This window comes from Arctopsyche grandis, chromosome 4 (assembly GCF_051622035.1).
Source record: "Arctopsyche grandis isolate Sample6627 chromosome 4, ASM5162203v2, whole genome shotgun sequence".
Lineage (NCBI taxonomy): Eukaryota > Metazoa > Arthropoda > Insecta > Trichoptera > Hydropsychidae > Arctopsyche > Arctopsyche grandis.
In genome coordinates, this window is record NC_135358.1 from 9,544,782 (window position 1) to 9,572,541 (window position 27,760).

The window sequence follows — 27,760 nt, forward strand, 5'->3', positions numbered from 1 at the left end:
AAGAAGTTAGTCACTAAGCCAACGTCAATTCAATTCCGATTTCACCTTCGATTTTGATTCTTTTATTCATATTTTTTATTGAATAAATTAATATGGCATAGCCCATGCAATGATATGTCATCGGGCTTATCACCAGTATCTAATAAACGCGGCCCATGACTTTAGTGCCATTTGAAGAGATGAAACTCCACATATTGGCTTCTTGGATTTTAAAGTTGAATAAAAATCTTGTAAAAAAATCACCCACATAAAAAAAAGTTTTTTAAAAACATACCTCTTGTATAATTTGTATATAAAATTATTATTTTGAATAAAAATACCAATATTTTTTTTTTACTACCGCCATCTATGTATAAAATTAATGACTACCAACTGTCACCGAGATTGAAAATCTTCGGACCTGAAATGCTTCTTATACGATATTTTATCTCTATCGTAATAATTTTGTTAACTTATATTGAGCAATATGGCAAAGTATGAAAACGATCGGATAAGAGGCAAACTTTTTCCTGAATTGTAATCGTAAGTGAAACGTAAAGGAGGTATGTAATAATAAAAAAATAAGAATAATTATTGAATACGTTTTGTACTTTTGAAGATGCCCTTATTGATTACGATATAAGTTTTTGTCTATTGTACTGGCCAACGACTGTAGCGTTTCCTCTCTCTGGGTACAATGCTAAAAACTATTTTCTATTACCTATTCGATTCAACAGACGGAATTCCACGATTATAGTTAATTGATGAGACATACAGATTGCGCATTATATAGTAGCACATTTTCGCATTCCTTTATATTGTAATCTGCAATTTGATATGCGATTTATCGCATCATATATCGCCGCACAAACGCAAAATAATGTGTTAAAAGTAGTACGTAGTCGAGAGTGGGCTATGTGGCAAGCGGCGAGAAAGTGTCAGGCGAGTAGCGAGTGGCGGACGGCCGACGCACGGGGAATGTTCGATGGAGCTATGAACGGGATCGGGAGATGAGCGGGTCTGGAGCTGGACAGGGGCAGGGGCAGGGACAGGGGGCGCAGGGGGCGCCGGCTCCGGGGGCGAATCCCCTGGCCGCGCCGAGGCTCGTCGACTACTTCGTCGTGTGCGGACTCGACATCGAGTCTGGTCTGGAGCCTGACAGACTTGCAGGTCATACTATGTTTATTTATCACTTGCGATGTTTATTATTCCGTTATTAAAAGTGTGCAAATATTTACTTAGATATGTAATAAATTGGCGTTTATTTCATTGTGTCGCAGAAATCAATCAATTAATGTATGTAAACAAAGACTGAATGCTTGCCCCTTTGTGTAATGTTTATTTCTGATAAAAAAATTTTCGTATTGCAATTTTAAGAAAATAGTGTTGTTTACGTACTATAGGTGTCCCCCTATTTGGTTTATGAATTTTGAATTGAATGTATAATATAATATTTTCACTTTTTTTTTTTTTTTTGAGGAAGTGAAACGTATTTATAATAATGGCTGAATTAACAAAGGGTTTTTTATATATATAAAATTTTGTAGATGTAAATTATTCCGATAAAAATTTTATATTTTTTAAATTCATGTTTGAAATTAATTTCTTAGGTCATTGAATAATTATTTTGTTCAATTATTACTGTATACATAAAATGTATGATTAGTTTATTTTTAGTAAAAAATAGTGATATTCGGTTGTTTCGTTATAAGATTTAATCACACGGTAATTTTTGTCTTCAAAGAAAAGGTCTTATAGATTTTAACCACAAATATAGTAAACCACTTCATCCAAGTCCATTTTGGAATGGTTACAAATTGTTATAAATAAAAAAAATCTTTAGCATTAGCTTTATTATTTTATATAATATGTCATCATCATTATCATCATCTACAGTCATTCACCATCCACTGCTGGATAAAGGCCTCTCCAACACGCCTCCACTCGTCTCTGTTTTGCACAACTCTCATCCATCTCACCCCACAGATTTTTGTAATTTCGTCTACCCATCTGCGGTTTTACTTTTACCCTCGTGCATTCTCTCGGGTACCATTCTAGTACTTCTTTTGTCCAGCTTTCGTCCATTCTTCTAGTCACGTGGCCCGTCCATTGCCAATTCAATCTCGCCACTCTATCCACTATATCCACTACCCTTGTCATACTTCCCACCCACATATTCCGTTTCTTTCTCGTTCTGCCAAGCATACAACGTTTCATACTTCTTTGAGTGCATTGGACTTTGTGTAGCAACTTGGCGTTTAATGTCCATCCATGCGTCATCACGTCAAAGTTTTACATTCATGCATCATCACTGGCAAAACACATTGATCAAAGATCTTTTTCTTCGGGCAAAGTGGCATTTTTGATTTAAAAACCGCATTCATTCTCCAAATGCACTCCATCCTAATTTCATACGTCTCTTTATTTCTTCTTCATTACTACCGGACATGTCTATTATTTGTCCTAAATATAAATAACTATCGACTACTTCTACTTCTACTATTTTATCAATATGCATAATATGTACATACATATATATTCATTTATTACAATTTTGCCATAGTGACATTACAAAGTAGTTCCAAGTCGTTACTATGCCTAAACAAAAAAATATATACAATAATAAGAAAATAAAACATAATAAAAAACAATATAAACATATACAATAACAGAACACGTTATAACCTTAAATGAAACAATTCTGTATCCAGATCAGCATATTTTAGATTTAACAAATCCAAGTTATCATATTTCTGGTTGAGGAGCTTGATGCCCTTTGTACCTATATTTCTTTTTGAGAGAGAAGTTAATAAGAGAGTTACAAATATTGCAATGGGCGGGTCACGTAGCTCGAAGAATGGATGATGGATGGACGAAAGAAGTGCTCGAATGGTACCCGAGGGAATGTAAACAGGGCAAGGAAGGCCACAGAGAAGATGGTTGGATGAAATTTGAAAAATGAGTGGGATGAGATGAATGAGGGTTGCCCAAAACAGAAACGAATGGAAGTCCGTTGAAGACGCCTTCACCAATAGTGGATTACGAATGGCTGTAAATGATGATGATGATTTATTTTTGATACATATCTGCCTGCCATGTATCTGTGTATATCTAATTTAAAATATTCCTCATTTAGCGGTCTCACTTCTCACTTTTTTAAAGTCATAATGAAATCCCTTCTCTGGTTATTTGAATTGTATGACCTATGCGATTAACATAAAGTTGTAGTGTTTGTTATATGAAGCATTTAGGTAAAGAATTTTTTATTTTATTATAGGTGATAATTTGCATTGTTCACCATTGGATAGGCCTTACAAAGGAAAGGCTTTAGCTCACTATCCAACAAATGTTTTGACCAACCCTTTCGACGAATACTCCGTGTGTATGGTAAGAATCTTGAAACGATTAAATACTTTTCCTTTTGTCAAATGTTTTATAGCAATTGTAACTTGCAGTTTTGTCTTCCGACTGGACTTTTATTTCGAACGCAAAAACACGTATTGGATCCTCAATTTCATTCTTTTGTTATTACACGTGAAGATGCCAGCCGTTATTATGGATTTTCTTTGGTATTTTATGAAGAAGTGCGAAACAGAAATATTTGCAGTGCAATGCACACATTACAGGTATTGTATCAATCAAGTAATACAAATCTAGCCTTTTTTTTATTCACTTTGTGGGTTTTTTCTTGCATTGATATACATATATGTATAAGGAAATATGTCAAGCAGCACGTTAAATTAATGTAAATTAATTCAAATACGTTAGTTTAACAAAACGATGATTTAATATGCACCTGAACTTGGGTCAGTATGCTTCCTTTCATATATGAATACCTTAATTTTCCTATTGTTAGTTAACGCACAATTTTAATTGTTTGTTGACAACTTACAATTCACATGAAAGTGTGAAAATGTAATTTTTATAATTACCATAAACTTACATATGAGCCTTTTAAATTCTCATTTGCCGTTAATTAACGTTTTGAAATTTTTTTTCCAGGCTATGTATATCACAGAGCTTTCTAGTGGACAAACTCCTCCGAGTAATAGGAAAATCGTAAAAGAAACCTGTCGTTCACTTCCACGATCATTCAAACTATCACCCCATGTATCTGGTGCAGCTGTCAGTTACTATGATATTACAAAAGATAAATTATACGTTTCTAAAAGTATCGCCCTCATATGTCGACATGCATATGTAAGAGCAGCTCGATTATTCTTAAGTAATTTATATAAGTAAGTATAAATTATTTATTGAATTTTTATTAGAAAAAAATTGAAGTATTTTAAAGTTCGAGTTCTATTGATTTATAAAATGCATGTATAATACATATATACATACATATGTCTTACAACCATGTATTTAATGACTTGAGAATCAATATCATTTATATGTACATATTTATTTATTCATATACATCATAGAAGTAGAATGCATAGAATCGCTCTCAGCCTCCAAAAATGTTGCTACAAAAACTCTGCGCGGCAGAGTTTGTTCATTATTTGCTCATTGTTTGCTAAACTTCGTCTCTCTTCTGACTTTCCGTCTCTCTCTTCGATGGCTCGCTTTTAGAATTCTACTTCTATGATATACATAAATGCCAGGAAAGCCTAACAGGTAAACCCCAATGCGCTTTCCTGGCCAATTACAAACGATTCTACAGTGTCATAGAGACAAAGTAGAAGATATGTAAAATATGTTAATATGTGTAAGATAATAGATCTTACAGGGTTTTGTTATGTTTTTGATATAGAAGTCTACCAAGGCAGCCAGGTCCTGGTTTATCTCCTGAAGCTTTTGTCTATAATATTTTGTATGAAGTTAATTTACCATCACCAGGTCAAACTCTTAAATTTTTTCTACCACCACTTGAATCTCATCTATCACCAATTTCTACAGTATGTTAATATTTTATGATATGTCTCTTATACTTATTTTGTATAATATCACTGTACGAGTATGAAATACAACAATTTTTATGTTAACAGGTAATATATAGACCACGTCTTCCTGATGAATTGCCGCTACTGGACTATCAATTGAGAGAAATGTTCGTTTTACTTGGAGCCGAATGCATTATACAACTATTTACCTGTGTTCTACTTGAAAATCAAGTGCTATTGAGATCTTCAGGTATGTACATATTACTATAATTATATTTAAATTTACTTTGGTGTATTTCATGGTGCTATTTGTTTGTTACAGATTACAATAGACTTATGCTAGTCGCCGAATGTATAATTAGCTTATTATTTCCATTTTGTTGGCCTCATGTATATGTGCCAATATTACCATTACCGTTGCATCATTTTTTGGATGCACCCGTACCTTTTGTGATGGGTAAGATATTTATATTAAAAACTTTCGTGTTTTTTATTTGTAAATTGTATGTGCACGTGCGCATTGTAATGTAATGTTTACTTTTATTCGATAGGTTTGCATTTGGAAAATACATCATGCATTGGTGGTAATGGTATAAATAAAAACATATTTCTTGGTACAGAAGCAGCCCTTTGTTTAGTTGATATTGATAAAATGAGCATTCAGTTGCCTGAAGAACTTCCCACTTTTCCTTATAGAAATGCTTTTAAAGAAGAAATATCTCAATTATTGGATAAATTTCAGGTTTTATAGATTTACAATATTTAATCCAATTTATGTATTAGTCACAGTATCTTTCGATTACAAGAAGTACATGAAATCTATTTTCAACAGATATGTAAACCAGATGTAGATCAATCAAAATTCTATACACCGATAAATGGCTTAAACCAAAGACATAACTATCATGATCCAATGTCGAGCAGCTGCACACTACCAACTGGTAATTATTTAATGTATATTAACATATTGTGTTGTCTATTTCCTCAACAGTTTTTCTTATATTCTAAGATTGGTCAATGATTATCATTCTGCTTTGTTGCATATCTTTGGTGTTTTTCAATAAGCTTTCTTTACAATTCATAAATATTAATTGGTGTTGGGTAACACATATTTCATTTATGTAAATATGGATTCCATGATTGTTTCGCACTTGCATTAAATTGCGCTCGATGTTGGGCCCTCGGCGATACAAAATTACAAACATCATCAAACATTAAACAAACCCAAATCATATACATATATAATCATTAACATATGTATAGTATGTGTTGTGTTGTTGTAATCGCGTTGGCGTGATCTTTGTAGTTGCGTTTCACCGAACGTCCATTATTGTGCGATTTTTGTAAGCCTGCAATGGTCTGGTTACTGTAAATATGTATGTTACATAATGGTATATATTTTACTAAAAACCTTTTTTTATTTTTCAAATCAATATCTTAGTTATATTCTCTTAAAATTTATATGAAAAAAAAACAACTCATTTTGTAAACATGTGCTTTTGGTCAAAGTGTCTGTTTATTATATCTTAGGTGGTGGGTCAAGGCGTAAACATTCTTTTAACGATATTTTGGATTGGGATGAGTCACATATTTTAGCCAATTCCCCTCCCTCATCTCCCACCCACCATTCTTACTATCATAACTCCCATCATTCTCATCAAATGAATAGAATAACACCTCCCAGATCAGATGCATTGCAACGTATTGTTGATATTGCAAGGAGAACTGGTATGTGTGTCTAAATTTGACTTTTTTTAAATTACTAATTATTATAATTAAAATTGTATAATGTAAATACATTTCGATTAAGTGATAAAATATACTTAAGGGCTTGTATTAATATTTATAAATGATTTTTCATGGTTGAATGAAGTTTCAAGTATACAAATGTATGTACATGTAAATTAAAGAATTTTGTTTTAATGAATAACAGGTGTAAATTTGGATGATTTGGATGCTGAAACTGTAATGCCAACAAATAAAAAAAAAGTTTTGACTGATGATGAACAGTATCAAGAAGACTTACGTTTCAATAATGCTATGAGAGAAACATTCCTTAATAGATTTGTTCATATGTTTAGTGCGTACGAACATTTCGTTATACTTCCTGACCAGGTTTTTATTTTATTTTAACTTATTACATATTATTTAATGTATTTATTTTAAGAAAAAACTTACACATATAATTTACTATTAGGATAAGGAGTCGTGGCTGTCATCACGGGAATCGATGCAAAATTTTGATAAGGCAGCCTTTTTATCAGATCAGCCAGAACAGCATAGACCTTTTCTTTCAAGATTTCTTGAAAGTCAGATGTTTGCCACACTCATTGATAATAAAATTATGTCATCCTGGGGTGACATAGACGAAAATGTTCAACTTTTTGACAATCGTATTAAAATACTCAGGTAAATTTGACTCATATAAAATTTATACAACCGTTTTGTAGAATCTTAATTTTTTGTTTTGTTTTTTAAGAAAACGATGTGGTGGTGATTCGTTAACTGTTAGATCTTCTTGCTATGAACCATATTTATCTAGAAATTATGAACTGTTGAGAGGTGAAAAGAGATTGGACATTGATGAAATAATACCACCCCAAGAAATTCATCCTCATCGTGCCGCATACTACAGAGCATTCCCATTACTCGATGCAAAATTGTTGGAACCCCCACTCATAACATATGGAGAAAGGTGCTAATTTTTAATCTATTAGTAAAATTTAATTTTACATTTTATGTTTAAAACATCACATGATGTGCATTTATGTTATTTTGTTTTAACTTGCTTATTTTAATGTATAATATAAGGTTTAAAAAACACTATTATTCGTCAGATTTTATCAGTTAATGCATGATACAGTGGAAAAGTTTTCAGTATTAATTAATAAACTATTGAGATTCTAATTTAGTATCATATAGTCTATCTGCAATTTTCATATCGATGAAAAGAAATGTTAAATGAGTTACAATATGAATCTTTGTTAATTGTTGCTTTGTATTATACATTTTATTCATCTTGCATGTCTCGTCGTTAATACAATCGTGTAATCTTTTTGTTGAATGTGCATGATCCACTGTTAAATCAATCATTATGGCATGTTATATTGTTTTGTTTTTTAAGTTGTGAAAACCTTAGAATTGGATTTTTAAATGAATTAAAATTGTTGATATGATTCAACTGCATGTTTATTTTATTTTGTGGCAAATATTATAATTATTACATACATATATATAAATTAGATATTCTATTATACATTGGTTTTTATGAAGAATGCCGACTTTGCTCTGAAAACGTAATTGATTTAAAATTTCTTAGAACTGAGTTAATCATTCATCTTGTACAAGTTTGAAACATTAATTTTAATTTTTGGTATATTTACATGTGTCACTTTAAATATCAAATTTGATTTTAAACACATTGTGGAATATTATCTCACCATATTTTGTGCATGTCTATTTGCTTTATATATTATACATATTTATATATACTTACACTTAATCACATAGAGGCTTTTCACACACATGCATAATATATTCCATGTGTTTGTATAATACATTTATTATTTATGAATATATAAATTAATAAAGAAATTCATATAATATCAATGCTTTTTATTTACACATTTATACATACATATTGTTTTTGCTTTGTCGATTACTGTTTATGCTATGTTGCTGTTATGCTTAAATAATTTTTCAGAGCGTAAGTATAGATGTATTTCGAGTGCAATAAATTCGCATAAAATTTATTTTGGGTTATCTTTCTAATTTAAATAATTTAATATATTCGGGAATTATTTCTTTTTGCTCAGTCGTTGCTTAATAAATTATATCACATCGCCACATAAAGAATATCAAAATCATTTTTATATTTAAACTTTCTATCGCAATAATGATATGAATTTGATTAATTTTAATGTTATTTGATAATTAATTACTTTGATTATTATTTCGATTATATTCTTAGGGCAAATAGTTTGCGTCGTGCTAAAGGTTCTAATGTGAGATGGCAATCAAAAGATATTTCTATAGAATCTACAAATGTTGATGTGTCTCGTATAACATCCAGTGAATTGCCAACAAATACAGCCGCACCAAACAATAAAGCTTTCATTGAAAAGCTTCTCAAAGTAAGTTATGGAAATTAATGAAATTCAACGAAATATTATTATGTACTTAAAAAAATTTCAAATTACACATTATTTTACATAATTTTTAGGATTGTAAAAGCAAAACAAAGAAAATGCTTTTAGAAAAAATGGGATCTGAAGCTGTTGATTTAGGATTAGGTATTGAAGTATCAGTGGTAGGTGTAGAAGAAAACACGATGATCGCATCTTTATGCGATTTACTCGAAAGAATTTGGTCACATGGCTTGCAACATAAGTATGGAAAATCTGCACTTTGGATGCATTTAATTAATTTTCAAGAATTAGAGCAGTGCAATGATACATCGAAACCTATCGATCCGAATTTCTTAACTCCAGGTAACTTTTTAAATAATTTGGATCATTTCATGTGGCTTGGTGGGTTTTTTTTGAATATGTATTTCATGAATGTTTGTAACTTTCACGCTGCTATTTATGAAGCTCTCGCTTGGTGTGTACTAAGGAAACGTTTAGATTGTATGTTAAACAATAAAAGTTTATATGAGAAAGTAGCTACATTTTATTGTATTAATTTCATCAATTGAACTATTTCAGATTTGTCAACTGTCGGTTTAGAGAACGAGAGTGCTGCCAAACAAAGGCAATCACCAAACAGATCACGTGACAGTTCACGCTCTAGCTCCCGTGATAGTTCCAGAGATCGATTAAGCAGTGGTTCAAACACTCTTGAACGTAAACAGAACACTTCACCATTGAGACCATTAACAGAGAGTCTGACTTTCGATATGAGGTATTAAATGATTTGTAAGTTTTAAATTGACAAATTGATGTGTAACTAATAGTTAAATGGTGTTTCAGAAACATTCAAGCCATGTCAGATATAAAAACTGAGATAGGATATGCGAGGGCATGGGTTCGACTTTCTCTTGAAAAAAAATTACTATCGAAACATTTGAAGACACTTTTGGCTGATTCAGCTCTGCTTAAATCTCAATACAAAAGGACTGCCTTTTTGCGATGTGAAGATGAACGAGAACAATTCCTTTACCATTTATTAACTTTGAATGCTGTCGACTATTATTGCTTCACGAATACTTATCCTATGACGAGTAAAGTTTTATATTAAAAAGTTTAACCTATGTTTCAATCGTAATGAATTTTATAAAGTGAAATTCTGGCTTTATAGAGTTACCATATCGTGTTGTTGTTGTGCCATCCCGAAAAGCAAGTGCCACTACTGCGAATTGCTGGATATCCATGTCAGGAACAAGTGGAGAAACCCAACAAATTCCTATTCCGCGAAATACCTTAGAGTTTGTTTTCCATGTAAGTAAATATCTTTTTTTTTATTTTAGCATGCTGCATTTATTTAGTGTAAAATCAATTAAAACATGTATTATAGATTTTTATTTTGAATCTTCGTTTTTAGCACAAAAATTTGGGGATTCTTACTACTCTCAGAATTGGTCATGATAATTCAGGACTATCACCAAGATGGATGTTGGAAAATGTGTACGTCAGAAATGAAGTAACTGGGCATACTTATAGGTATAATTTAAAATTTATTTTAAATATACTAGATTACAGTTTAATATTTTTCTTCTAAAATAATGTAACGTAGAGATTAGGTGAGTGGCGCTCGTGGACCGATGGTTCACTAGCGCAGATCACCTGATCTCTCGTTCCCGCCAAAATGGCCTCTACAAATGAATGAGCCGTATGCAACGGCCAATGGGATCGTCTGACTCGTCGACCAATAGTTGTTGAGCCCAAACGGGTATAAATATGGCGCGCTCTCGGCCTGGAAACCATTCCGACCTGGAGCGCCGACGAGAGCAGACCAATAAACGACTTCTAAAACCCTTCTTCGTCTTTCTCTCCTAACCTGGAAGCCCCCTCTTCACGTCCACGCAACAATAGTAATGTTTTAAAGTAAATAACCACATTTTTATTTTAAAGGTTTCCTTGCAATCGTTGGCTTGGACGCGGTGTTGATGATGGTTCGACAGAAAGACTACTTGTCGCCCAACTTGTGACTGCTCGCAGTTCTCACAATAACACAATGAGCGGTAGTCGATATGGGCAAGAACTCGCTAGTACTTCATCGACAGCTACACCAGCTAGTCCAGCTGCTCCCGTTACTACACACTTATCTCCATCTACTGTTCAACATATGATCGGTATTTAATTTTGATCGTTTAAAATATGTATAGAATTATAAAAACCTTTTTAATCTATTTTTACTTATATTTACAGGTGATTGTGTTAACGCAATTGTGAAATGGCACTATCGTTCAAAAAGAGAAAAGGATGTGAATTCATTGAGCGTATTGCTTTGTGGTGAAAATGGTTTAGTCAAGTGCTTGGAACAGGCATTCCTTTGTGGTTTCAAATCAAATCGTCTATTTGGAAGAAATTTATTTATTTGGGATTACTTTGGTTAGTATACGTTTGTTAATTTTATATTGCGTTGTGTATATAAAAATTACTTCATATTTCTTTATATAATTTTGTTTCATTTATACATTATATTCATGTATTTTTCTTTTTTAGTTCGCGTCAAAGAAGTTTTTGAACAAAATTTAACAGAAGAGTGTTTAGATAGTTCAAGTGAAAGCTCAAGTGGTGTGTATAGTTATCATTCATCGAACGCTTCAACTAATAGATCTCAGGAGCATACGACTATCTGGCGTTGTTACTGTCATTTGATGGATGAAATTAACAATGCAGGTCATGCATTAGGAAAAGATGGAAAATTTCAACTCTTTATTTGTCTCAGCTTAAGGTATATTTTTTACTTTAAATTAGCATTTAAAAAGCTTATCCATGTGTAATCAGAGATAACATTTCTCTGTGTGTAACTATGACAGATGGTAATAAATATATTATTTTTTCAAGAGAGCACTGGCTACACCGAATGTTAGTCCCGATGTCTGTGACTAGGGTTACTACTGAAATGTATGAAGAGCAAAGCTTTTTGCGAAAACGAGGACTACTTACATTTTTGCGACAAATATTGGAGCCACTTGATGAATTTAATATTGTTCTAGAAAATTCGTTGACTCAGGGTATCTCATCTTATCCTTAAATGTTGTTTTAAAGTATGCAAAGACAAGTGAAAATATGTTGACATTAAAAGTACAGTACACTCTCGATTGTCCAGGCTAATGCTGGGGAGGTAGGGCACGGATAATTGAAAAACACGGATAATCCGAATCATCAAATTTTGACTTGGTTTCGAGTATAATATCATATTAACAACATAATTTTTTGTTTCATCATTTTAATACTCATTATTTATTAAGAAAAACGCTTATAGTTAAGCAGATGTGTGGCCGTTAGTACCTATAATTAGTACTACTGTTGCCAAAATATTCAAAAAAATCTAGTCAACCAGCCAGACGAAGCATCGAAGTTGTCTAATAATCCTAACCTTTCATGGAAAAACTTGGCTGTTTCCATACACATTTGACCGCTAATTGGTATTCCTTCTGCTCATTTTTGATTTTACTACATGAGTATAGTTGCAACCAAATCTTCGTATCTTGACATTTTCATACTTTTTCGTTCCGAAAGACCTGCAGAACTATAACAATCTTTAGCGAACGCATCTAACTTATTTTTGTGTTTAACTATATTTCGAACAGTAAATCTGAAATATTTTCGAGTTAATAGCAAAGAAAATAATTTCACACACAAAGTATTATAATTGATAATAATTAAACGTGCGTATGTTCGAAAAAATCTGCTCTGAATACATGCACTTTTTACTTCTTCGATGATCAAAAGCGACTGAAAGAATTGACGCAATACTAAAATACATTTAAAAAGGAACGATAAACATTTCTGTGTGACATAATTTGTTTCAAATAACACGCATGTTTACGGTCGCAATCAATCGGTGCGTCTCATTATCGTATAAGAGCAAAATTTAATTAATTTAAAAAAAATAATTAACATTAACACGGATAATCCGCACCCGGATAATCGAGAGTACACTGTATTATACTTGTCATAAAAAATCGTACATGCCTTTGCATTTTGAAAAGTGACATCTCATATCTGTTTCTGTGTTTGTATGTAAATTTTCGCCATAAGTATAGATGTTGTTGTAACCAGTTTTAAACTTGACTAGATATATATCATCATATATGATTAAACTCTTAACAATTTTTATTGGAACATTTAATACAGAATATTTTATTGTCAAAATGATAATGTTCTATTTGTGTTGTGAAAAAAAATCGATCCAATCTTGAATTTATGATCTAAATTACAATTATTAATACATATTCAAAAGCATTTTAACTGAAAATCATTACAAAAACTGCTTGATCTAACGACATTCTTATGTATTACAATTCTGCTCAACTCATAGTAGTTTGATATTCATATGACTACTATATTTAGGTGATTTATTTAGTCATTTTATTGTGATTTCTTTTACACTTTTTTTTATTTTCGTTTAGTGAAAGTATAGTGGAATCAGGAAAATATTTTCCTTTTTATCTATAATTCTAAACCCCAGCGAAAACATTTTTATTGTTATGTTTAAGTTTACTTGTAATGTGCATTGAATAATACTCATGAGGGATCCTTTAAAGATATTCCTGTTGTTCTTCCGTGATATACATGCGTATGTATTAGTTTTAGTTCAAATATGCCAAAGATATTTTTAACCAAAAAATATAATAATAAGAGATTTGCCATCTCTTCATCTCTCACACAATATTTGAAGAGAAAATTTAAATATTTAAGGGACTGGGCTTATTTTCATATAAAATTTTAGTCTATTATATTTTATTAAAACTTATGATTTACTTTATATAAATTTAACTATTTTGTTATTTACTGATTTATCATTTTATTTTATTATCTGATATCATAAATAATTATACTCGATTGCAAATGAATTAAAATAAGAGTTATATTTTATCGTATTATTTGATGTGTAGTACCTGGATTTTTTGTTTACCTGTAATATTGTGATTGATGAATTCGATTAATATTTGTCTAAACACTTTTATAGTATGTAATAGTTGGCTTGTGTGATGTACATATATATGTATGTATGTAATTAATACATATTTATATTTTTCGATTGAAAGAGCAATTCTTTCAAAATATCATACATATATTTTTTTTTATAAAAATTAATTGGTTACCATATTTAAAAAGGGAAATACATAAGTGAAAATTATTAATGAACATTTATAGACCCTAAAATTATACTATTAAAATTAATTCTACTCATATTAATATTTAAATTGTTGTGCCCATAGGAGTGGACAGTTGTGCATGATTTACATCATTTTTTATCTATCAATTTTAAATGTATTTAAATATAATTTTTATAAATTTTACAAAATAAATACTCAGCATGAGATTACAAAAAAGCTAATATCAATAATTTATGTATTGTTCTTTTACCTTAAAAGGAAATCCAATTCATAAAAATGTCTTAAATTGAAATGCCTGTTTCTATAACTTTAAGCTATTGACATTCTAAATTTTTTGAAACGGTCTTGGTAAATCTGCTGACTTATCGTCCGTCCAGCAAACTTCTTTTGCCATTTCCAATTTTACTATTTTATTTTCATTTGAAAATATTTTATTTTATTTCGTTTCATTTAACATATATTTATGTACATATATCTATTAAAGGTAACTTTGGAATTTGAATATTCTATTTTAAATTCGTAAACTCTAGCATTACACTTCTGAGTTATACGTGTATTTGTATATGTAACATACATACATTGGATTGAATGTACTAAATTCTTGCCAAAATATATAAATGAAACAATTTAATTTCTTAAGTAAATTTTGTGATCTGTAACTTGTCCAAATTATGTTAATTTAAGATGTGATGGCTGCTAAAGCCAAATAATTTAGTCAATTGTATTTGTTGTATGAATTTTTAACAATGTAAACTGTATTCTTATAAATAAAAGAGTATTAATCAGTTTTTCTTATGTATTTGCAAACACACACTACCTATATATATATTTTTTTAATTCTTAGTTTTCATTTTCGAATACAATTTTAAGAGATGGTTGTATGTATGTACACTGTCCATATTATGCATTAAAAAATTCTAATATTTGATTTGATTACATATGTACTTACGTTTAATATTAATTTAAGATAAACTCTAAATATTTTTAAAATATGGTTTGGCACAGTTCAATGAAGCGACATCTGATTTGACTGACTGATTATAAAGTTGATTCCTAGTACCTTTCCTTGGAGAAATTTCATCTCTTTTGTTCCTGCAATGAAGATTTAGAGAGTTCCACTATCTGCCACTGATCTTAAGTATTGTACAGCGAGTTCTTAATTTTTTTAATTTTATCAAAACATTTGTTTATTTTGTAGCTACATATGTGTAAGTAGTTTTTAAACATGTAATTAAAAATAATAGCTTGAAATTGAAATTATAAAACGATTTGACAAAATGAAATTGCACATTAATTCATACGTAATATGGTTACTTGTTCACTAGTGAGGCTCACGCTTCGCGCTCAAAATCCAATTATTACGCTTCACTGCGACGTCACGTTTCGACTATACGTTAACAGATATCTAGTGTGAAAAGAAACAGTATTCGTTTGCATTTCTGGCGTTTATACATACGTACGTTTTTTTTAATATTTAATAATAATGAAATCCATAAATCTCGAAAGTATCCAACATATACATAGAACGAATGTGGCGTTCTGTCAAATAGGGAAATATGAGGAGACGAGGAACAAACTGAGACGTATATCTGGACGGCGGACGCAATCCCTCGAGATTATTTTTCAAGATATATCATTATTTTCGCTATAAGAATTTAATGTTGAGAAACGAAGAACACCGCTGTGACAAAATGTGAAGACGTACGAATTTTGCTCTCATACATGTATGAGTAGGGCCAACATAAAGGCGGACGTTGCAACCTAAATTTTCTCGGTATATAAAGCGACTTTTACATTATATTCTAAAACTAATATTCATTCAATACATATAATTCCTACAACGATGCACGACCATAAATTAATATTTATTTGAAAAATTAAATATATAATGCCTTCAACGTCCGCTTTAGGAAGCCATAATAATATTTTTTATTCCAGACAATAGCAAGGATAGTGCAATTCCCATCGTTCATATAAAACTAATTTTAAATTATGTGCAGAACCAGCTCAGACGTCAGTTTTTCGGGATTCAATCGTGGGCTTCGCGCTTTAAATTTTTTTCATAGAAAAAATCATTTTCACATAAAATTTTATTCTCACTCCCATCTAGATAGTTTAAAATGCAATATTTCTTTTTCAATATCCAAGTCATTAATATTTTTCTAGGTGGTCAAGATTCATTTCCCAAAAATTGGTCTTTTTTTATTATTTTTCCTTTAGCTTTTAATGTATGATTTTCAGTTAAGAATCAATTTCTATATTTATTTCGTAAGTTGTCTTTATTTATTGACAATTTACATAAGGCCATTTATTCGTCAATTTATTTTTTTGCTAGGGGAAGGCGCAAAACCCCGAGCCGCTTCTTTTATTTTATTTTTTTTTAGAAAATTTACAGTTTTATTGATTACAAAATTGATAACAAAATATAATTATTAGAAGATAAACCATTTTAAAAATTTTCGCATAAAGGTGAGAAAAAAAATTTAAACAATAAAAAAAAAATAGAGTAAATTTATTTGGTTCGGTGATTACTAGTCAAATGTGAACCGGTCACAGGACAACCGGTCGCTCTAGATCGGTCACACGTAATCACCCGTCACATTAAAATTGGTCACGAGAAAACTGGTCACAATAAAACTGGTCACACCCCAAAATCGGTCAACCAGTTTTCTCGTGACCGATTTTAGGGTGTGAACAGTTTTCTCGTGACCAGTTTTAGTGTGACGGGTGATCACGTGTGACCGATCTAGAGCGACCGGTTGTCCTGTGACTGGTTGACATATGACCAGTAGTCCGTTTACCATTTATTTATTTATAATAAATATAAATTTATTTATTCATAATAATATGTAAATAAAAGTAGAAATAATAAATGTATCAATTTTAAAATCACTTAATTATTCCGAAAAAACAATTCTGCAATGATAATAACTCGAGGTGAAGCACTCCCATATCACCATAAACGGAAAATGGACTATTCCGCAAAAAGCGATCTCGCGCATGTCACTAAAATCTCGATCACGGAACATCTGGCACTCGAGTTCTCGTTAGTAAAACCTTTCGCGTGATTGATGGATTTTTTGGGTGCCAGATTTTCCGTGATCGAGATTTTAATGTCGTGAGTGAGATCGCTCTTTGCGTAAAACTCACCGAACTCAATAAACAGAGCTCATACCTCAAATAAATAAATAGTTTAAACTTAAGCAAGAAATTTTTTTTTTCAAAAAAAAAAATTTCAAACTTGTACATATTAGGAGAAGAATGAACAATATAATCTGGTAAAATATAGCCCAATTGAGATATTTAAAAAAAAATCAAGCTGGGTTATGGCGAAAGTGGATCGAGACGAGCTGAAAGAGAAAAGAGCGGACGGAAAGAGTGGATAGGAGGGTCGGAGCGTCGGAGGGTCGGAAGGTTGGAGGGGTGTCGGGGAGTTCGGGGGGCGCAGGCGTTGCGGTGGCGTCTCTCAGCCTCGATTGCAGTGGCGATCGATAGGTGGCGCGCCGAGTGTTGTTGTGTAAAACAAAATGGCGGCGGGCGCGGACATCGCAGCGGCGTCCGGCCCACTCACCTGAACCACCCGCGACGACTCCCGCCCCGCCCGCTCTCGGCCACCCGCCGCCCCTCGCCCCGCCGCCCGCTGCCGCCCCCCGACTCGCCACTTCCGGTGAGCGCGGCCGCCCTCGTCACGCGCCGAGCGACACGCGCCATCCGCACACCCGCAACCCGCACCCCGCGCAGGTGAGTCGCTCCGCCCCACTCACTCTTCACTGCCACTGCCACTGCACTCTTCGCTCGCTGATGGCCCCGCCGTTTCACTGGCATTTGCCGCCCCCGTTCTCCGGCCCGCGTCGGGGCGCCCCTGACTGCGGCAAACCGTACGACGTTTCGTCGGCGCCCCCCAGAATGGCGCGCTTTGTGCAAATCTTTGTGCCTCTCACTAGTGCTCGTGCTCTCCTACACGGCTCAAATTCGCGTCTGCTCCTAACGCATCCCACCTTCTGTCACACTCGACGCTTCAAAACAGAAGAATGTTCAATTTTTTTTTTCATTTGTTTTTTTTTTAACGTTCGAATGCGCACTGCGTTTGTCAAATGGATGTTATGTTCTTTTGTTTTTAAATATCGATCGAGATTCAAATATTAATCGATGAATTGTCTTCTCAACTTATCATCTGTGAAAATGACATCTTTCCAAATTTTTATTTCAGTCTTTCGTATATACATAGATATATATATTATACTAATCGTTTATAGCGAATGCTCATTTCAAACTGCATTTGCTGCAGTCGATGCCATTTTATTTTTTATTAAAAAATAAACTTAAAAGGTTTTATCGGCATATTTTCCTCAATGGTGCTTATACCTTAAATATGCTCACGCTATTCATATTCATATTATTATACACTTATAAGAGCTAGATCAATTACACGAGACTATTCGTTTGATTCTGTCAAGTAATAAACTTTACATTTCTACCTTATTAGAGTCTTACATTACTGTTGTCTGTTTTCAGATGTCATGCTGTTGATTCGTTGCGACTGTGGTGTTCTCTCCGAGACTATAAGATTATATTGTAAAAAGAAGGACAATGATTTAAGTGATTGTGACTTGATGTAGTGCAACTGTGAAACTTTTGCTATATATTTTTATAATGACCTTATCGCATTGTAGTAGTGCAATTCGATAAACGTAAAACCTGGCATGGATCCCGTCGGACCATGGTACGCCTCTTACAACCGACTCGCTGGAGTCCAGGCCGGTGCGGCCAGCGGAGACTTCCACCACCATCTGACCGGCAGCGGCACCGCTCTCACCGGACACAACCCCGCCGGCGGAGTGCCGTCGACCACCGGTCAGCTGTTGTTGCAGGCTGCGCACACGACCGCCTCGCAGTTGGGTCAGCTGGGCTCGTCTACGGCCTCTCCGTTCAATCCCGGTGGATTTTTGTCCCCGTCGCCCGTAGGATATGACCCCATATTTTCGCCGCTGTTTCACCATGCGAATCCCAAGCCCGCTCACTACAGCTCGACTATTAACGCCCAACACAGGCAGGCTTTGGTGCAAGCTCAGGCGGCGGCGGCGTCCAAACAGGCCACCGAATCCGAGTTGTCGACGTCTCGCGAAACTTATTCACACCATCAGAGCTTAGCCGCCGCTCAAGGATCTACGTTCTTCGATCAATCGTCAGCGCCGGGAAGTGCCTCAGGACTGGCGTGGCAAGGAAACAACCAATTGCCCAGTCCGTTTGGAATACTACCGCACGAGAGTGTGGTACCCTCTTCTCCGAGTCCGGCTACAACAAAGTCGTCGTCTTCCGCTCCGTACGAAGGTTTCAACGTTCACTTCGCAGCCGCCCAGACGCTCAACAATCATCTGAGTTCACAGTTGGTGGCCAACGCGAACAAAGTCGTCCGATCTGCATCTCCGCAAGTGACACCGCCCGTGAAACCGGTTCCTTCGCAAGCGCCCACTTCCGTTACCGGAACGTTCTTCCAAGCACCTGCTACTTTCGGGAATTCTTCAGAAAATATTTCCAGTTATAGCACTACTAATGCGAAAACTGGCCCAATTTCGGCCCAGCAGGAATACACTCCTAGTGGAAGTAAGTCTTTCTCAAGTACAGGAACTAGCTCATCATCGCATCTTAATCAACAATCCTGTATAGTATCCATATCCGCTTCCGAAACGTCTCCTAGCAAAGAATACCGTTTACCTATAACACCATCGAGACCTTCCTCTGCCGTATACGCTCCTCGGTCAGAAAAATCACCGTCTTCCAATTTCGTTCCGCCTCCTTCGAAAACTTCTTCAAATTCTCAAATTCAAACAAAGGCTCAATCGAAAGTTTATGCCGAAGTGAATCATATAGAACATCGAAGAAACTCTGATAATTCCCCTCAGGATACTGTCCAACCGCAGTCATCCCCGATTAGTTATTCTATCGTCGACCCGTCCAGTAGGGTTAATTATAACACCAATAACAATACGGCTAAATCAGCGCCGGCCCGAAATGGTTCTCAATACGCTTTAAATCAACAAAACGTAACGTACAGACATTATCAGAATCCTAGCAACGTTGAAACAGAATATAATTCTAGAAATAAAAATTCAAATAGCAATGATGTTAGTTACGCTGGTAGTAATAATCAAAACGGACCAGATTGTGGAGTGGTAGTGCCGCGTAGACCTAGTCCGTTGCAGGCGCATTCTCAAGCGTCACCTTTGGGTCATGTCCCAAGTCCCGCATATCCCATGTACAATAGTCCAATGAATTCTATATCGTCACCCCAACAGCACTCTGACTCTTCTCAGAATTCAATATCGTATAAATCGGGAACTCACGTCGCACCTAGATCTCCCCTTGACGTAACTGTCTCTCGATCTGCATCGCAAGGCAATCAGGTTGCATATCCATCTGTAATAACTCGGACGTTGACAGTTGAACAAACTAGCAAGCCGTATCACGAGAGCAGGTTTGAGCATTCTCAACCCCAATCACAGCAGAATTGCTGGGATGACGATAGGCAGCAGAATAAAAACTCCAGAAAATTTCCACCTGGCAATGCTAACTATAACGGTAGTTCGAACAATGTAATGGATAACGTTAATAGAAGCAACGATGCAGCTGTTCAATCTTTCGTGCAGCAATCGCCATCCCAGCGACCTCTGTCCGCTAATGCAACCGAGAAACAATCTTTTTATGATAATCCAATCAATTCGCGCGACTTGGCCAGCTGTCGCGGCGACCCAATGAGTATAGTTAAAAATTTGCAAACTTTACAACAGCAAACTTGTCAAGTACAAGAACAAACTAAAAGTTCCGTAAAGGCAAATTTGAGCCCCGTCGTTGCGCCGACTAGTGTAGCTCCAAAAAATTCAGTCCGTAGAAAAAGTAGTGAGAAACAAGTAAATCATTCCAACCAGAGTGATGCAGTCAGTGTAACGGTGCCCGAGTATTTAACGAGCAGAATTCCGCCCCCCGCACATAGTTCGACTAGTAATCAACAGCAGAATGGTACATATTATGAGCTGGAACGGTGGAACTTGCCTCCTCCACCTCCTAAAATGTTTGCAGGGGGACCTACTGCATATAGTTCCCAATCCCCTTTACACAGTAGCAATTTCTCGACGCAGCATCAGAGTCTAATGGTCCATCATCCCCATTCACACACTCCTCTGTCATATTTTCCTCTCCATTTACAGCCTCACCCGACCGATTTTCAATCGTCTGTGGAACTCGCACCTCTGACGCCTTATAATAATTCCACACCCGTTACCACGTCCACGTCCGAGATACGCGATGGTGAGCAACCTAAGGTAGTTGTGCCCAATATAGAAGAAGAACTTGGTTTCCTTGCAGAACAACGTGCAAACTCTACTGCGCCGACACCAACAGCCGCTTCACACCAATCAACCGCTTCTAGCATATCGAGTCCGCAAGAAACTTCATCCAAGATTCCGGAAAAAAAATTAACTGTGCCTGCTGCTGGATCTAGTTTTATGGCGTCTTATTTAAAATTCTTGCAAGGCGAACGTGATACATCGCCACCCCCTGCCAGCAGAGGAGGGCGCAAAGCAACCTGGTCACGGTCTAACAGTACTAATAACAAAACGTACAATGAACAAATCAACCCGAAGACTGGTGAACAACAAAATATTCAAAATTCGAACGGAACAATGCCCACGTCCGGGTCTTTAAATTCTAGTGTTTCTATGAATACTCCGAGTGTTTTAAGTCCTGTCAGTAATATGAGTTCGCCGGGCAGTATCTCCGCGCCGGGCAGTATCAACGCCCTCGGCGTGATGGGCCTGCCGAGCAGTATGATATCGCTGCCGTCGGTTACGAAAAGTCTCGACAACCAAGACGACTCTCGGTACTTTCCACTTCCAAAAGACAGAAAGCGTAAGTTTGACGGCATGGAGGAGGGATACGACGCGAACGAGGACGAAGCACGACGCCTCAATAAACCAGTATTAAACGTGCCATCGACCCCGCTAAACGAGAAGGGCAAAAAGGGGCGAAGTAACGTAAGCAAAGCAGTGGCCGTAGTAGCACCGCCCCAGGGCACTACCGCACCCAAAAAGCCTCGACCTGCAGTGCAGCCGTCGCTACCAGCAATGCAGGCACAGTCTCACCAACAATACTATTATCAGCAACCGGACGAAGGTGCGTTTAACTTCTTAGACTTTCACTTTAGAAACAGGCAACGGTGGTGAAACGCTAGCCCTGAAGCTTGTATGACAGGAGCGAGCTAAAATATAATGCCTTAGGTTTTTTTTAGCCATTGTGGTGAAAACTTGTTACATTTTGACCGTGTGATATTAATGAGAATTTGTAATAGGCAGTCGTGCGGCTGTCTAGATTAGTGTGTATAGTTAATATATGACAGCTGACGTGAATGGGGGTAAGATAGGCAGTGTTAGGACAATATTATATACTGTAAATTAGTTGGATTGTAACAAGATTTCACCGGTGGCGATAAAAAGTGATGTAAATTGACACCATTCGAGTGCCATTTTAATTTATATATTTATAAATATACATATAGAAATATAATTTTTGACTCTTGTCATACCAGCTCACAAAGGGGTGCTACCAATAACAAATTCCAGTATTTTTTTATATATACGCAATAATACTGTCTTTCGTATTGCAATGTGTACCAACACCAACCAGTGAACTCTATTGTATTAATTATTAAACATTATTATGTTGAATATGATGACAGTATTCATGTTTAGTTAGTGTGTAGGAATTAAATCTGATCTGATATATAAAATACATTTATATATTATTATATATATACATATATTGGCTGAAAATTAATTGGAATTTAATATGGCCGGCAAATATATTAAAAATTGATATTATTATTTTTTAATGTGTAGTAAAATTATTTTTTTAATATTAAATGAGCTATTTGCATAATACACTAAGATAAGTTGCATATTCACGTGATATGTAGGAGAGTTTTCAATTTTTAAAATATAATTTTTATTTTATGACTCGTTTAAATATTGTTATTTTGGTTATGCACAATTCTCATGTATATATATATACATACTTTTGTATTATAGTTAAAATCAGGAAAATAAACTTTAAAGTATATTACCAAATTGCTGCTTTACTGAAATGTGTCCTGGTAGCACCCCTTACTTTGCCTATCGTAGGAATTAATGTGTGCATTGTCAAATTTCATTATTATGCACATCTTGTTTTAATTTAACTGTACGTACTTATTATGTATACAATATACACATTTATGTATATTGAAATATTTCATGGTAACACATGTGCATAGTTTTACAGTGTACACATACATCGTAGTTATGTTAGTAATGCTACGTTGACGATTCCTTTCCTTTTTTATTATTTCCCCCTTTCCCTTTCATTTACAATCAATTTTTTTTTTTGAGTTACTTGATAGTACTTTTTTTTACTATTCATTTTAATCTTCTACTAAATGAGGGATGACAAATGGTACATGATGATCGGGTTGATAAAGAACATAATATTTTTCCAAATACACTAGTTAATTAAAATTTATTACTTGGCATAGTACAGTTCAGTAGATAGTGTTTTATGGTTACTTTGTAAAGCTTCCAACCCTTTGATGATTCCACAACGGCGTGAAACGTCGCATCGCAAAGCTAAAGAGAAGTCCAACATTACGCTGCTTCTCCATCATGGAATGACAGATATGGACGATGCTGAAGACTTCCAAGAATTTGTCGATTCAGACTCTGATCCAGCTTGGTCACCATTAAAGGTAAACATTTTTCTTTCAGAGTTGATTTTATTAACCCCCGTTGATCTCAAACTCGGGCAATATGTAGTAAAACAGCCGACAGTGTGTTTTTGCATGTATTCAATGTATCTGACTCTCTATGATACGAGCTATGCTTCATAAAATGGTTAAACAAATAAAACACTCGAATCTGAAACCATAGATTGGTTTCTTGTTGATTTTTTTGCGGTAAGTGCAATATATATCAAGTTCATTAATGCCGTTTCTCAAATATTGAGCCGTGCATTGTTGTTGAGGTGGTTTTGAGATTAAGAAAATATATAAGTAGTGCTGAATATTACGGATATAGACAAATATCATTAAAGGTAAAGAGTATGTATGTTCAGCATAGAAATTAAAATTTGCTTTTGTTTCAATTTTTTTTCTACCTAGTAAAAGATGGAAACATATTAGTTCAAGATAAGTAAATATAGGCCTTTAATATAAGTAGATTGATGTCATACCCATTAAAGTCTTAATTTAGGGGGATGAGAACGATGGAATTGGTGTCACCATGAAGCAGAAGTTGAAACGGTCCAGACCAGTGATTGGAGCATCTCGTGTCCGCAACACTAGCATGTCTAATATCCTTTCTGGTATGCTATAAAATTTATTTATTTATATGTTATTGTGTGGCTGGAAAAATATTGCACATGACCATCATGTTCATATTGATATTCATCAATATCTAAAAAAAATGGGGTACTCGTCATGGATTCATTAATGTAACACAGCATTATGACACTTACTAACAATGTGATATGTTCAATTATGTCGTCCCATTTCCTAATCCTTTTATAAAAATACTTAGACTTGTGGTGTTTTCCCTCATCTGATATGTTATCACACATTATATGTTTTTGAATGTATATATTCGTCTGTTCTTGGTAAGTTGTTTGATAAGGCCGATCATTTATTTACGTTGCATCATCACAGCTTTTGCTTTAGCCGGTGTGTTTTATTTCTTTTTATTTTTTCAAATGTAGCGGCTGCTCACGGAGCTGGAATAGATTATACCGATTACTCATCAGAGGACGAAAATAGTATTTCAAAGAAATTAAACCAACAGAGAACTCTTCATCATTCAACTCCCATAATCCAGCAAACTATGAATCCGAGACCCGGTGAGGAAATTCCATATCAGGTAGAATTAATGCTTGCGATTTTATTGAATTCGAGTTCTTGAATAGTATGAAACTCGTATGGGTTTTATTTTATTTGTGTGTTGTTTACAGGCTGGCGAATTTTTGGCAATCAAAGCGGAACTCAGCGAAGCGTGGCCAGCTATTTGGAGAGTGGATGGTAAAAATTTGCTCCAGAAGTTTGAACCTTTTGATCAAAATGGTAATATTTTATATCGAAGCATTTCAACTGTAAGTATTTTATTATTAAACGTTATGTGACATAATTTGAACGGAAGACGGGGTTGATTGAAATTATTTATTTTGTTTTTAGTATATTGCATGGAATTCTGAAAATAAAAAATTATACATACAAGTTCCTGTTAGGATGCGAATTCAAAATCACACTGAAACTGTTGTCGAATTGATGAGGAACGAAGATGATGATTTTGTCGAAAAGCGTATGCAAGATACGGCTACATATCAAGACAATTTTGAAGTTTATATACAGACATTAATATCTCATGCTTTAGATCCGAATTTTTTAACAGAAATTTTTCAAGAACAAGGTAATGATATTTCTTTTTGATAGTGTTTGTATGTAATATCCTTTGGATTGATATTGACAATGTTATATTTTTTAGATGAATATTTCCTCTCGAATGTTAAAACAGTCGACGACATAACCGAAGAAAGACGGAGAAGGATTGCAGGGACGGGTTTGATGTGGAGTAGGAGCCTGGAAATGGCGTTGAATACGTGGCCTTGTTTGAATAGTACGGAGTTGGCCCCATCGACCACTTCACTTTGCTCGTCTTGTAGAATATCTCGAGCAACGCATCGTTTACAGCTTTACGGGCAACCGTATAACCCCGCCACGCTCGAGCCTTGTCAACCCGATCCAAGAATGGCGTATGAGAAGGTTAATGCTTGTTCTATTCTGAATTTATGATGTTGTCTATCGATTTGCAATGATTAATATGTTGTTGAAATGACAGGAAATGGTGATGTGCCGACCATGTGCAAACAAAGTTGAATTGTTCAGTCGTATTTCGCACCAAAAGTATTTGATGTTTGGGGAGTGTAATAAACGTGTGGCCGAAAAGCGACTCCACGATCCACACAAAGATACAACACTTATATTAAATGAATTACTCGCCGATGAACCTTGGCTTTCTCAGGTATAATGTTGTTTTCTTATTGGTTTAATCGTATTTGAAACGTGCGTGTTTTAATCGTGGTTTTTTTTTGTTGTTTTTAGTTGTTCCGAGATGTTCGCCAGTCTTGGGCCGAAGCGGAGTTTTTAGAAAGGTCTAGGCAAATGGTCGCGAGACAACTCATATAAAATACTCATTTGACCAGAATATTGAACAATTTATTTTGTGAAATAATAGTGAACAAAACTGTGAAAAGTGATATTCAGATTTAATTTTTATTGCTCTCTGAATACATGACTTATTTTAAGACAATTTCTTTTAATAAAAGTGTAATTATTTGAAAATATAATAGTATTTTAACAATCACTTAACAATAAATTTTATACTTCAGTATTAGGTTACTACTCATGGCATCGACTTTTTTCAATAATCATTTAAATGTATTCATGGAACAGAACTCGTAATGGTTTAATCTAAATCATAACATTCCAATCGCATGGCTGAAAAGTGCAATAATAATTAATACTTTCACTTGTTTATTTAATATTGTTTGAATATGATTTTCATATGAATATAAACATTTCAAGCAGTATTTAAAGTAATTTCTGTTTTTGTATATAAATAATAACTTAATACCCTGAGAGTGATGATATTCATTATTCTTAATGCTGTTGTGATGACAATGAATTGGGACAGCCTGTTCCCAGTGCTGTCATATTATGAATTTAATTAATTGTGTCATACAACCAAGTCAATTTACCATGCTGACATTATGAGCAAAGGTTATGTTTTACATCTCAAACCCGATTTCAAAATCCCTGCAAATTTTTATTAGATTCTGCTTAATTGAACCTGAATTAGGCAACACTGATTGATTGAAAATGCATTGTGAAAGTTATGCTAAAACTACGTTGAGTTTTAATGCATTGAAACGCTATGAAAGCAACGTATGCCTGCCGATTAGTATAATACTACATTTAGTATTCTAATGGTGCTTCTTACATGTAGTAGACATGAGGTAAACGATCTGGTATAAATATGATTGTTATGTTGACTAGTGGACGGTCATATTTAGCTTGGAAGAACAAAATGTATAATGTCAGTGTGTTGGTCTGTAGTTTAATGGCCTCGATAGAGATCGTGTGCGACACTAACATTTTGAATAATTTACAATATATAGAAAAATCATTTTATTAAATATCTTAAACTTTAGAACATGTTTATTATCTATAATGCATGGAATATCTGTATTGGAATAAATACATGTCTATCAAAACATTCTTATGTCAGGCTTTCCGGAAATAGCTGTTTGGAAACTAAAGAGTATTTTCTTGTATACATTAAAAGAATAGCTGAGATTTAATTTTTAATATTATTTAAAAATAAATGCTATTTTTCATACAATATGTAATTGATACATTCATATGAATATAAAGCACTTAATAATAATCAATATTTTTTTTATTAATTGAAAGATCCAAGGTAACGAAGCCCTAAAGCTTGTATTCGAAATATTTAAAAAAAAAATATTAACC

General features: G+C 34.3%; 2 protein-coding genes across 3 annotated transcripts; both read left to right on the plus strand.

Moving 5' to 3' along the window:
* Positions 1-750: 750 nt before the first annotated feature.
* pns (DENN domain containing pinstripe) lies at positions 751-13,272 on the plus strand. Its single transcript, XM_077429592.1, has 23 exons — positions 751-1,149; positions 3,257-3,366; positions 3,435-3,605; positions 3,982-4,217; positions 4,736-4,880; positions 4,971-5,115; positions 5,188-5,322; positions 5,417-5,607; positions 5,698-5,806; positions 6,396-6,593; positions 6,799-6,980; positions 7,063-7,274; positions 7,345-7,560; positions 8,836-8,998; positions 9,088-9,355; positions 9,572-9,767; positions 9,836-10,086; positions 10,164-10,303; positions 10,407-10,525; positions 10,937-11,157; positions 11,234-11,416; positions 11,531-11,762; positions 11,876-13,272. The coding sequence occupies exons 1-23, from the start codon at positions 990-992 to the stop codon at positions 12,063-12,065; spliced, it is 4,173 nt and encodes a 1,390-aa protein (XP_077285718.1). The 5' UTR covers positions 751-989; the 3' UTR covers positions 12,066-13,272.
* A 4,237-nt stretch (positions 13,273-17,509) lies between these two features.
* LOC143910943 (uncharacterized) lies at positions 17,510-27,741 on the plus strand. 2 transcript variants are annotated; one of them, XM_077429593.1, is made up of 11 exons: positions 17,638-17,713; positions 17,904-18,035; positions 18,673-22,326; positions 23,760-23,929; positions 24,432-24,543; positions 24,934-25,091; positions 25,183-25,320; positions 25,403-25,637; positions 25,713-25,990; positions 26,067-26,249; positions 26,330-27,741. In XM_077429593.1, the coding sequence occupies exons 3-11, from the start codon at positions 18,861-18,863 to the stop codon at positions 26,411-26,413; spliced, it is 4,824 nt and encodes a 1,607-aa protein (XP_077285719.1). In that variant the 5' UTR covers positions 17,638-17,713; positions 17,904-18,035; positions 18,673-18,860; the 3' UTR covers positions 26,414-27,741. The 2 variants fall into 2 exon arrangements, with proteins under 2 accessions (XP_077285720.1, XP_077285719.1); XM_077429594.1 differs by lacking the exons at positions 17,904-18,035; positions 23,760-23,929; positions 24,432-24,543 and having other exon boundaries at positions 17,510-17,898.
* Positions 27,742-27,760: the final 19 nt, after the last annotated feature.

What these genes read in the sequence shown, in the direction of transcription:
- pns (XM_077429592.1), top strand. Translation starts at nt 990, where the DNA reads ATGAGCGGGTCTGGAGCTGGACAGGGGCAGGGGCAGGGACAGGGGGCG. An exon ending in ATCTATCACCAATTTCTACA is followed by an intron (nt 4,881 to 4,970) that starts GTATGTTAATAT and finishes TTATGTTAACAG; the next exon opens with GTAATATATAGACCACGTCT. An exon ending in GTAACTGGGCATACTTATAG is followed by an intron (nt 10,526 to 10,936) that starts GTATAATTTAAA and finishes TTTATTTTAAAG; the next exon opens with GTTTCCTTGCAATCGTTGGC.
- LOC143910943 (XM_077429593.1), top strand. Translation starts at nt 18,861, where the DNA reads ATGGATCCCGTCGGACCATGGTACGCCTCTTACAACCGACTCGCTGGA. An exon ending in AGAAATTTTTCAAGAACAAG is followed by an intron (nt 25,638 to 25,712) that starts GTAATGATATTT and finishes TATATTTTTTAG; the next exon opens with ATGAATATTTCCTCTCGAAT. An exon ending in ATGAACCTTGGCTTTCTCAG is followed by an intron (nt 26,250 to 26,329) that starts GTATAATGTTGT and finishes TGTTGTTTTTAG; the next exon opens with TTGTTCCGAGATGTTCGCCA.